The sequence below is a fragment of the Oncorhynchus gorbuscha genome, linkage group LG19 (genome assembly GCF_021184085.1).
Source record: "Oncorhynchus gorbuscha isolate QuinsamMale2020 ecotype Even-year linkage group LG19, OgorEven_v1.0, whole genome shotgun sequence".
Classification (NCBI taxonomy): Eukaryota; Metazoa; Chordata; class Actinopteri; order Salmoniformes; family Salmonidae; genus Oncorhynchus; species Oncorhynchus gorbuscha.
The window spans coordinates 9,376,798-9,389,082 of NC_060191.1; the positions used below are offsets into that span (position 1 = coordinate 9,376,798).

Here is a 12,285-nt window from a genome sequence, read left to right on the forward strand (position 1 = left end):
ACAACAAATCCGGCTATCTCAAGCACCCCGGTAAAACACAATAGTTGCAGTAATGAACCTTTACCAACAGATGGCATCACTGTGCCATCTTACACCCATAACATCTTCCATTTAATAAAATAGGACAGGAGGTGTCAATTCACTAACAAAACAAACCTAGTAACAATTTCCAACATGAACAGTTTAGTATTTTTATTTTTTCTCAGGTAACAACAACACATTTTGATATTCTCTTCACTTTTATCTCTGCCTGTCAACAATCCCTGATGGGAAACCTACAGATTATGTATTTTTGGTGGCTGGGACAGACGTCCGCAGCGTGAAAAGACAGGGGGCTTGTCTGCGGGTTCCCGCACAGGCCTGTCTAAGGGGACAATTGATTGGCGAAGGAGCGGCCGACCTGTGATCCCCTGGCTCTTCGTCCAGTGCCTCAGGCCCCATGTGACTTGCTGGGGTTCTGTCTTTTGTCATGCGACCCCTTTGGCCATCAGGGTTCTGAGTAGGTGCTGGCTCAGCAATCCGAAGGTCAACCCTGTTACGACGGTACAGTGATCCATTCACTTCGACCAAATAGGAGCGTGGTGTCACTTTCTGTACACAGGATCTTAGTCTCCAGAGGCCTGTCCGGTCCCCTGGTAGTGGCTCCATTCGCACCGTTTCACCCACCCTGAGCTCAGGTAAGTCTTTTGCTGATTTGTCATAGATGAACTTGGAGACCTGTCTTCTGTGACGTAGCTTCACCAGCACGTCTGTCACCACACATAGCTCCAGGAAAGTGCTGGCTACTGGCAGAGCTGCTTTTAAGCGCGGTGCCATGAGGCGCTGTGCTGGGCTGCTATCCATGCCTTCTGTCGGGGTATTGCGTCACTGCAGGATTGCTTTCCAGGCATCTTTGCCCTCTCGCAGAGCCTTTTTGCAGAGGTTCTTTGCCATTTTTACTGCGGACCCCGCCTTCCCATTAGCTTTTGGGTGTCGTGGTGATGAATTGACGTGCTCGAATTCCCATCCTGCAGCAAATTTTTGGAACTCAACTCCGGAGAATTGGGGTCCATTGTCTGAAATTACCCTGTCTGCCTGGCCATAGCGGGCAAACTGAGCCTTGCAGCGTTTGATCATTGTCTCTGCTGAGAGGTCGGGGAGGAGGTCAATCTCCCAAAAGTCTGAGTAATGATCGACTACCAGCAGAAAGTCTTTGCCACTGTGCTGGAAGAGATCTAGACTTACTATCTACCAGGGGTGCATCAGGAGCTTGTGGGACATCATCGTCTCGCTCTGTTGCTCAATGGCATATTCATTGCAGACTGTGCATTTACTGACAGTCTTTGATTTCACTCTGCATTCCTGGCCAATACAGTGTGTCACGTGCTTGTCTGTAACAGGTCTCACCTCCTATGTGACTTGAGTGCACACGCGCCAACATCTCAGGGTGCAGAGACCGGGAAATAACGACTCTCTGACACTTGAATATTACTCCGTTTTGAACACTGAGCTCCTCTTTGACTGGCCAATATTCTCTGACGGCTAAAGCAGTTTCTTCCCTGCAGTCGGGCCAGACCATCAGAATCACAGACCTCAATGCCTGGAGTTGCTCGTCCCTGTCTGTGTGCTGCCTGATTTGTATAAGGCGCTGGTCTGTAACATAGAGGTAGTCAGCCTGGTTGATGTTTGTTTCCATGGAGTGCACTTTACCCTCCTTTCTCTTGCTTTTCATGCAGACCCTTGAAGTGATTAGCTGTACCACAGGATTTGCATATCTTTCCATAGGCTGGGCAGTGTTCTTTTCCTCGTCCATGAGAACTGCCACAATATCGGCATGTATTGGGGTTGTCTACTGCAGAGTTGGCTGTAGTATTAGCATTAGCTGTGGCAAAGGGTAATTTCTTTACTGGCTGCCTGAATGTAGCATTGACATTGTCCATATGTTGCCTTTCTAGCTCCATGGACCTTATCCGTATACCAGTAAGCTCTGCTGCACGGTATGTCTCCACTGCCAAGGCCAGCGTCAGCGGGGATTCGCTTCCATGTCTAACCGGTGAAAACAACACTGAAGCTAACTAGCAAACTCACTCTAGCTAAAGGCCAATTCAAGGCGAAATTTTACACAAATAAGCATTTGTTTGGTAAACCAGAACAGGTGACTCTAATTTGCGGAAAGCATGGTTAATTATCCGACTCTGACACCATGAATGTTGAATGTTAAATGACGAGACAGAGGCATTGATGCGAGTAACCAGTCTTGTTCAGTACATCACAACACATCCGGGTATCTCACGCACCCCGGTAAAACACAAGAGTTGCAGTAATAAACATTTACCAACAGATGGCATCACTGTGCCATCTGTTGGTAAATGAGTAATGAGTCAATCAAAACGAACAAATTCATATAACGACACTTCCTGACCAAACATCCACAGCATGACAGTATACCCAGGGAATTATTTCAGAATAGGGCAGAATGCTCCAGGAAACAGTGCTTCGACTGGAAAAGTAAGCCGGCTCGCAAGGCATTGTTGTCATTTTATAAAAGGTGATGATAAACAGAAATAAGGGAGTACTATCTCAGTAGTATATGTGAGTTTCTCTTTTAAACAATCCCCTGGCATTGTACACAGCTAATAGCTAATGTTAGCCAAAGCAAATTAGCTAATCCACGAACGTGTGTGTGCTTGGCCAGTGAGCCATTCCTGTAAGACATTGAGTTGCAAGCTATGACACGCTCTGAAAGAAGGGAGCTGTGTAAAGACCCTGGGTTTATAAGAGCAGATAGTGACTCTGCCCCTTGAGCATGCTTTTGGGGCACAGTTGATAGACCGCAAAAAGCATGCTCAAGTGGCACAGTCGATATCCGCGCTTATAAACCCAGGGTTGTTACAATATAATACATCATTAATTAGAGACTGGGTTGCAAAAAGAGGTGTTTTCCCCTGACTGGGATCCAGATCGTCTTCCCGGATTCAAACAATAACAAATAGGAGCAACAGTCAGAGCCCGCTATTTTTTGCAGGAAGTTGTAAAACAGGTTCATGACACAAAACATAACTTAAAGAAACAGAATCTTAAATACATGTGGGTTATAGACCACACATGGGAAGAAATGAAAGTTGGTCAGGGTTTCTCAATTCAAAAGTAGGGCTTGTCACATCGTTCGGTTTGAAGTTGATTGGAAATGTAACTAAAGGAATAGAAACTTAAGGGCTCATTTGCAGAGAAAGTGAATGTAAAAACAGCAGTGTGACAAACTATCACCAACCAAATCATTTGTAAATCTTTTACATATTACCTTCAGTTCAGGGGCAATGTGTTGTGTGCGTTTGTGTTACTTGGTTTCCCGTTCCATTTTTATGTGTCCCTTCATCACTCATTAGGATGCAATACTGTGTATATTCGGTGTATGCTTTGCACATGTTCAATTTTGTTCTATTGGACAAATACATTTACATTCCAGTCATTTAGCTGACAGTATTATCCAGAGTGACTTACAGGAACAACTAGGGTGAAGTGTTTAAATTCACTTTACTTTTTGTCCAGAAATATACAATTATTGTTATTTGATTACATGGGTGGTTAGATTTCTTGAGTGCTCATGACATCTCTGGGAGAAATATTATTAGATTATTCTAAACCTCAATGATCCTTGTTGGATCGAGAACAGAAGGGAAAACTCCCATTTATTGTGAAACTGCAGAAATCTTCACCCATTAGAGAAGACAGGTTTGTGTCAGAATAGATATATTTGAGACAAGTTCAAGACTTTTAGCTATAAGTCTTGGAAACATGGAGACCACACCTTTTAGTGTAATGTATTGAAAAGTATACAAGCACTTACAAAACCAATACACATTAGTCAGCAGGAATTGAATCATGCATCATTTACCATGCCAAGAAGTCTATGTGAGTGATAGTCACATCCTGCTGTGATCAATAAACTAAGTAAATAGAGAAAGAGAAAGAAAGTAGTTAACATTCGGGAGGAACGCATTGAACCAGGTGAAGGTCAAATTGAAGCACTTGGGAGCAGAATATGCCATGAGCAGGGGGTGGAGCTCATCACAAATCAGCTACTACAGTGGAGAGATCTAACAAACCTGAGTCAGATACATACTGTATGTTAACTTTTTATGGCTGGGGGCAGTATTGAGTAGCTTGGATGATTAGTAGATGTGGATAGAAAACACTCTGAAGCTTCTAAAACTGTTTGAATGATGTCTGTCAGTTTAACAGAACTCATATGGCAGGCAAAAACTGAGAAATAAATCCAACCAGGAAGTGGGAAATCTTTTGCCTATCCAATATACAGTGTCTTTGGGGTCATATTGCACACCCTAAGGCTTCCACTAGATGTCAACTGTCTTTAGAACCTTGTTTGATGCTTCTACTGTGAAGAATGAGGGAAGGAGAGTTCTTTGAGTCAGGTGTCTGGCATGAGCTGACCACGCTCGCTCCCGTGAGAGCGACCTGTGTTCCATCGCATTTCTGAAGACAAAGGAATTCTCCGGTTGAAACATTATTGAAAATGTATGTTAAAAACATCCCAAAGATAGATTCTATACATCGTTTGACATGTTTCTACAAACTGTAATGAATTTTTTTGACTTTTCGTCTGACCTGCGAGTCATCAATTTGGATTTTGGAACTAAACACGTGAACAAAAAGGAGGTATTTGGACATAAATTATGGACGTTATCGAACAAAACAAACATTTATTGTGGAACTGGGATACCTGGGAGAGCATTCTGATGAAGATCATCAAAGGTAAGTGAATATTTATAATACTATTTCTGACTTCTGTTGACTTCACAACATGGTGGATATCTGTATGGCTTGTTTGGGCTCTGAGCGCTGTACTCAGATTATAGCATGGTGTGCTTTTTCCGTAAAGTTTTTTTGAAGATCTGACACAGCAGTTGCATTAACTTCACTAGGGTATTTGGGACACTAGACCCACCTCTTCAACAGCCAGTGAAACTGCAGGGCACCAAATTCAAATCAACAGAAATCCCGTAATTAAAATTCCTCAAACATACAAGTATTTGACACCATTTTAAAGCTACACTTGTTGTAAATCCAGCCACAGTGTCCGATTTCAAAAAGGCTTTACGATGAAAGCACACCAAACGATTATGTTAGGTCAGAGCCAAGTCTCAGAAAAACACAGCCATTTTTCCAGCCAAAGAGAGGAGTCACAAAAAGCAGAAATAAAGATAAAATGAATCACTAACCTTTGATGATCTTCATCAGATGACACAATACATGTATGTTTTGTTCGGTAAAGTTCATATTTATATCCAAAAATCTGACACAAGTAATTTTTCCAACAATTGTTTACAGACAGATTATTTCACTAAGTAATTTTTCCAACAATTGTTTACAGACAGATTATTTCACTTAGAATTCCCTGTATCACAATTCCAGTGGGTCAGAAGTTTACATGCACTAAATTGACTGTGCCTTTAAACAGCTTGGAAAATTCCAGAAAATTATGTCATGCCTTTAGAAGCTTCTGTTAGGCTAATTTACATAATTTGAGTCAATTGGAGGTGTACAATAATACGCAAGTATAAACACCATGGGACCACGCAGCTATCATACCGCTTAGGAAGGAGACGCGTTCTGTCTCCTAGGGATGAACTCACTTTGGTGCGAAAAGTGCAAATCAATCCCAGAACAACAGCAAAGGGCTTTGTAAAGATGCTGGAGGAAACCGGTACAAAATTATCTATATCCACAGTGAAACGAGTCTTATATCGACATAACCTGAAAGGTCGCTCAGCGAGGAAGAAGCCACTGCTCCAAAACCGGCATAAAAAAGCCAGACTGCGGTTTGCAACTGCACATGGGGACAAAGATCGTACTTTTTGGAGAAATGTCCTGTGGTCTGATGAAACAAATATAACTGTTTGGCCATAATGACCATCATTATGTTTGGAGGAAAAAGGGGGAGGCTTGCAAGCCGAAGAACACCATCCCAACCTTGAAGCACGGGGGTGGCAGCATCATGTTGTGGGGGTGCTTTGCTGCAGGAGGGACTGGTGCATTTCACAAAATAGATGGCATCATGAGGAAGGAAATTTCTGTGGATATATTGAAGCAACATCTCAAGACATCAGTCAGGATGTTAAAGCTTGGTCGCAAATGCATCTTCCAAATGAACAATGACCCCAAGCATACTTCCAAAGTTGTGGCAAAATGGCTTATGGACAACAAAGTCAAGGTATTGGAGTGTCCATCACAAAGCCCTTACCTCCTATAGAAAAATTGTGGGCAGAACTGAAAAAGTGTGCGAGCAAGGAGGCCTACAAACCTGACTCAGTTACACCAGCTCTGTCAGGAGGAATGGGCCAAAATTCACCTAATTTATTGTGGAAGGCTAGCTGAAACAATTGACCCAAGTTTAAAAAATGTAAAGGCAATGCTACCAAATACTAATTGAGTGTATGTAAACTTCTGACCCACTGGGAATGTGATGAAAGAAATAAAAGCTGAAATAAATCACTCAACTATTATTCTGACATTTCACATTCTTATAATAAAGTGGTGATCCTAACTAACCTAAGACAGGTAATTTTTACTAGGATTAAATGTCAGGAATGGTGAAAAACTGATTTTAAATGTAATTGGCTAAGGTGTTTGTAAACTCCCGACTTCAATTGAATGTCTGTATTTCATTTTCAATCAATTGTAATAAATGTCTAAAAACATGTTTTCACTTTGTCATTATGGGGTATTGTGGATAGATATAATATATTGAATGAATTTTGAATTCGGGCTGTAACACAGCAAAATCTGAATCAGTCAAGGTTCACTAGACTTACTACTGTGTTTCTTGTCTGGATGATGAACAGCTGTCAGCCTCAAGGCACAAGGCAAACAGCCTATAGGCGGCTTTGTTTCCATACATGGGCATAACCATGCTCAGGGAGAGGGGTATGCAGACCACTTGCAAAAAGAGTTACAAAAAAACTGATTTAAGTTGACACAGAAGGCAGACCACAACCAGTTGCTGCAAACAGTGATTGTGTCAATATGAGGCAGAGATGTTGAGAACTTACTTGTTGTGAGTAAGTTTTCATGGGAGCTTTTATTAACATTCTGAGAATGAATATGATAGGTTATTTGAAAGTAATTCAATAATGTCCTGTGAAAATGTTTCAAAAATACTTTTAATAACACTGCTAGCTTCAGTTAATGGTTTTGAACTCCAATCAAAAATAGGACACATGGAAATTAGTTTGGTTATGCATTGTTCACTCAAAAAAATGTATATAAAGTTCTTAATGTTCTGAGAACATGACTTTAAATAGAGCCATGAGTAAAACCTGCCAAAACCGTGATGCTGAAGTACTGAAATTCTAACAGAAGAACTTTCTTAACATTCTCTGAACGTTCTGAGACATTATTTTAAATAGAACCACGATGAAATGTGTAGGAAATGTTATGCTGAAGTACTGAAATTCCCACAGAAGAACATTGTTTCTTAACTTTCTTGTAACAATCTGAGAACATTACTTTAAATGTGCACTATGCAAAAAGGCAGAAAATAATGTTAATTTGACATTTATTTTGAAGTTGTGAAGGTTTTGCAGAACACCAAGCAGTGAAAAAAAGTTAATGAATTATAAATACAGGATGTAAAACCACAGAAAACAAATATGAAAATTCAAAATATTACCACATTCTATACATGGTGTTGGGCAAACCACACCTCTAAATGATAACAGATAAATGCTGTAACTCGACACACCCTATATCATTTCACCTCCAATTCAAAATGCACCTTATTGTACCCATCCTCGTGAGCATGCTTCTTTCCAAAGGTAAGAGGACTATTTAGGTTATAGCCTACGGTTAACATGCATTTCGATTATCATTTATTTAAAACATCTCTAAATATGGAAAGAACCCATGTATTAATTCTGCTTTGAAGATCAAGTTCAGCAATTATTCAACTTTTTTTGTAATTTCAGCTTAGCCTATAGCCCACAGTTTTACTAAAATGAAGCAATAAATAACTTCAACAGAATTGATCAATTTACCTTTTGAATGGCAAATGCATTTCAACCAAAGAAAACATTGTCCACGTTTTTTATCTCCTTGATCATTTATAAAAATAATTTAAAATAATCGGATGCTGTAACTTTTCACCTTCTCAGCATATTCACTCAAATGCTTTGAGTGCACACCAGGAGAATCAGGAGCATGCACCAACACGCAGATTGACTGTCTTTATCCAGCCCAATGTGGAAGCTCGCGGATCATATCCTATGCGGGTAAATTAATGGCGGGTTCATTTAGGTCATCATTTAGGTCATACATTTGAGCCTAACGGTAAAACAAATATTTAGGTTACATTTTTATCGTTTTTTAACCTGTATGTTTTTTTTGCTTGCCTCGACCTCTTCTTTCCATTTCCAGGTGATAGAAAAGTATTGGATATCAACGCGAAGTCTTGCGCGGTGTCTGCTGAGTGTCTCAGTACATCAGTGAACTTCGGAATCGCGCGCACAACGATCGCCAGCAAATGCTGCAATACGGACCTCTGCAACTCCCAAAACGTCCCTGGTAACTATCTCAATGAGAATTATAGGCTGTTAGTTTACAGTAAATGCTACTATTAAAACATTCAATTTAATAGCATGTTGAAAGGCTGAATTGAAATGAATAATTTTAATTGATAGTTCCATGAGGAAAGTTTGAGTTGATCAACTAGAGTATGTCAATTATTAAATTGGTATGTCTCCCTAAAATGAAATACAACCAACCGATGTATTTAGCTAATGGCTGCCACGTGTTTTCAACATAGAGGAAGATGAATAATTTAAATAGGCTCCGTGGCGATTTTAGCATGTAAATCTTAGTGGGGCAAGCAGTCACTACACAACAACTCCAAACAATACATTAATTGCACTATAAGGGTGACCACAAACTGTTAGGTCTACATAAAGCCAGCGGAGCCTTGTCTGTCAGGGAAACAGTCCATCAGCCTCATTTAATGCCTTTAAAAAAAACATAGTTAATAAAGCTGACTTGCTTAAACAAATGTGGTTCCTACTGACAATTGAGATGTACAAACTATGGCAAAAGGGGATGACAAGGGGATAATTTTGAGCGAGCCAGGACTGACATAGTCAATATAACTAGTTGGTCAGTACTTTTGAAATGTACAGGGACAGAATTCAGAACATGGGCCATTCTTACAGTGTTTTCCCTGTACACCAAGTCAGCACCATATGATAAATAAAGGGGGCATGTAAGCAGACACGATTTCTCTTCATTATTTCTCTTCATATGACATATGGCAAGGATTTTGAAAGTAAGATAATGACATGATCAGTCCAATCAAAAGGTACTGTACATATAACATGATTTGGCATCATTTTTTTCTGTGGCCAATGACCTTGAGCCTTATTGGAAGGGCACTACTAATGTAATTCTATGGCAGGAGCCAAAGGGCTTCAATTTTCTATGTCTACCCTTACTACTTGGCCGTGACGTAGTGTCCCCATGAGTGACAGAACACTGAGCCAATCATTGCTGGCTTGCCCCACCACCATAGAAAGCACGGATCTAGGCTGAAACACCTGCATTTTGGAGCTGATTTACTAAAGAAAACAAAAACGAGATCATGTTTGTAGGCGGCTTTATTAACTTAATAATATATATATATTTTTACATTGTTTGCAAACTGATATGATACTCGTATTAATGCCAAAATAACATGCATGCATTTTTTTACAAATGTATTTCCTACTTTACTTTTTTGCAAAAAATGTGGGTCTCAAAAAAATGTTCTGAATAACAGGTCGCCACTGAATAGGCTATTATAAGGAATAGAATTAATCTATTTTGATTTGTGGTGAGCTGGGAGTGAAAAGTGCAATCACCTATCCTTTAGAGCCCACTAAAGGCCTTCCTAATGGCAAGACATGCTTCACCTGTATCGGAACGGACTGCATGAGCACTCTGAGCTGCTTGGGAGACGAGGACCACTGCATCTCAACAACAGGTAGTGTTTCAGATGAACGTTATCTGCACATTTTTTACATTCCTAAAGCCTCTTCCTTTAGTCTCTCAGACTGCTCTCATAGACTAGACATAGTAAACGTAAATCCAGGACACTCAAATTAGTATGACATGTTATGTTTGGTATAGTTACATCAGATAGAAGGTTACATAAGGCAAAAATGTAAGGAGGGTGGTTGGTTGGAGTGGATGGGTGGGCATATAATGCGAACGTCTAGCAACTCAAAGGTTGCACGTTTGTATCTCATCACCTACAACCCTAGCATGTTAGCTACCCCTTCCCCCAACCTTTTAGATAACCCTAACCGCTAACACTAACCCCTACTGCTAGCTAATGTTAGCGTTAGCCACATAACTAATATTAGCAACAAATATTTTGGAATTAGTAACATATCTTACATTTGGCAATTTGTAACATATCATAGGAATTGTAATTCATAACATATAATACGAAATGGATGATGGATATCCACAAATGAATGCATAAATAAGTATTTTAAACTAGTGTGCACTGCACTGATAAGTTTCCCAATCTCCAAATAAACCTCCAACCGTGGCCTAACTGCAGCAAAAAAATTACTCCATGGCCCAATGTTTTAATTACGACGTGGTGATGTATCTTAGCTGTCTGTGAAACTCCTTAAAAGTGAAACTAACATGTACATTTAGGCATGAATTCCCAATGGTTAAGGATAGGGCTAAACTTAGGTTTATGTAATAATTCTGATTGGTTAAGGTTTGGGAAAGCCTTTAAACAAAAACGAGCTCCTTGCACTGGGATTGAACACACGACCCTCGGAGCCGGAGTTTGCGGCTTAAACACCCTATCCCCCATCACAACACCCTAGCAAGCCTACTAGATGGTAATAGGCACTCACGTTGCCCCTAGTGGACGGTATATCTTCACATTTCACCAGGTCCAAATGTAATCGGGTACCTACAGAATCAGCACCTGCCGGAGTATTCCGTAGGCTGAAAGTTTTATCCAATGTGCACTTATCAGGAGTTGACTGGGCTTGGGAAGCATTGAGTCTTGTGGATAACAGTAACATTTTCTTGTGTGTGCTGCTAGTGAACACGGGTGGCGAGAAGATGTCAATGAAGGGATGTGCCTCCAAGACCATCTGTACGGGAGACGTGTCACGAGCACTGGGGTCCACCATGAGCATGGAGATGAAGTGCTGCGAGGGCAACCTGTGTAACAACGCCCAGAGCATCGGACTGAGCCTCCTGATCCTGGTGACATCCATGGTCTCTGTCACCCTGTTCTACTGAGAGACACCTTGCCTTCACCACCTCCATCGTAACAGGAGCCTCCCTGTCATTGTCCCCCCCATCTCCCCACACCACTGCCCCAGTCTCCACTATCTACCTGTTGTGTGTATTAATAATGAATGTTATAGAATAGCCCCTTTCACTGGATGCTTCCTTGGGGCGTCACATTGTGTTGGATTAACTCAACCCCCCCACCCCCACTAGCATAATGCTGCAGCCACCTGCGGAATGCACTATAGCCAATTCATTTTAGGGACAGCTCTCGCAAAAAAATACACACCCACAACAACCCACACCTACTTCCATCCTACAACCCCTACACACACTCATACCCATCCTCTTCTCTCTGAGGCGTGCATGTTTGGTGAGGCATTTTCCAATCTAAGCAAGTGTGGTACATTGCTTCAAATCATTGGCATTGTTAGCTTTCACCTGTTTTTAACATTCTGAATAACATAAAAGGCTATTGAATCCTATTTTTTACCTAAGCAGAAATATACTTGAAATTAAAAATGTCACTGGATGTGTACAGTGTCAATGTGTTTCCTTGATAAACAAGATTAATTCTGTAAATTAAAAAAATATGCAAAGTATATGAATTACTGAATAGGTGAGCTGCCTCTTTATTCTCACAACCTCCTGCTTCCTAGTTCAATGAGGCAAAGAATAAAAAATAAAAAATATCCACAATATTCACTACAATATTTAGTTGAGGTTTAGGGCTTAGTGAATGGTTTGTCCCAAATAGAATGATTTTCTTTTTAAAACCTATTTAGGACTAGTTTATTACTTGCCACCCATTCTAAAACTGACTGCATCTCTTTGTTATTAAGTGTATTGATAACAAAGAGTGAATTCACTTGCTGTAGTAGCTGATGTGTTTAATGTTGAGTCATCAGCATACATAGACACACCGGCTTTACTCAGTGCCAGTAGCAGGTCATTAGTAAAGATTGAATAAAGTAAGGGACCTAGAACACTGCTCTATGG

The 12,285-nt window shown here is 40.5% G+C and overlaps 1 protein-coding gene across 2 annotated transcripts; it reads left to right on the forward strand.

Moving 5' to 3' along the window:
* The first annotated feature begins 2,402 nt into the window (after positions 1–2,402).
* LOC124005309 (urokinase plasminogen activator surface receptor-like) lies at positions 2,403–11,888 on the forward strand. Of its 2 annotated transcripts, none has more exons than XM_046314447.1 (5): positions 2,403–2,527; positions 8,151–8,267; positions 8,413–8,559; positions 9,893–10,003; positions 11,093–11,888. In XM_046314447.1, the coding sequence occupies exons 1-5, from the start codon at positions 2,416–2,418 to the stop codon at positions 11,293–11,295; spliced, it is 690 nt and encodes a 229-aa protein (XP_046170403.1). In that variant the 5' UTR covers positions 2,403–2,415; the 3' UTR covers positions 11,296–11,888. The 2 variants fall into 2 exon arrangements, with proteins under 2 accessions (XP_046170403.1, XP_046170404.1); XM_046314448.1 differs by lacking the exon at positions 2,403–2,527 and adding an exon at positions 7,724–7,814.
* The last annotated feature ends 397 nt before the right edge of the window (positions 11,889–12,285 follow it).

Excerpts from the sequence above, each read along its gene's own strand:
- LOC124005309 (XM_046314447.1), top strand. The coding sequence starts at position 2,416 with ATGACAGTATACCCAGGGAATTATTTCAGAATAGGGCAGAATGCTCCA. Across the intron at positions 2,528-8,150 it reads TTGTTGTCATTTTATAAAAG|CATATTCACTCAAATGCTTT; the intron begins GTGATGATAAAC and ends TCACCTTCTCAG. Across the intron at positions 8,560-9,892 it reads CAACTCCCAAAACGTCCCTG|AGCCCACTAAAGGCCTTCCT; the intron begins GTAACTATCTCA and ends CCTATCCTTTAG.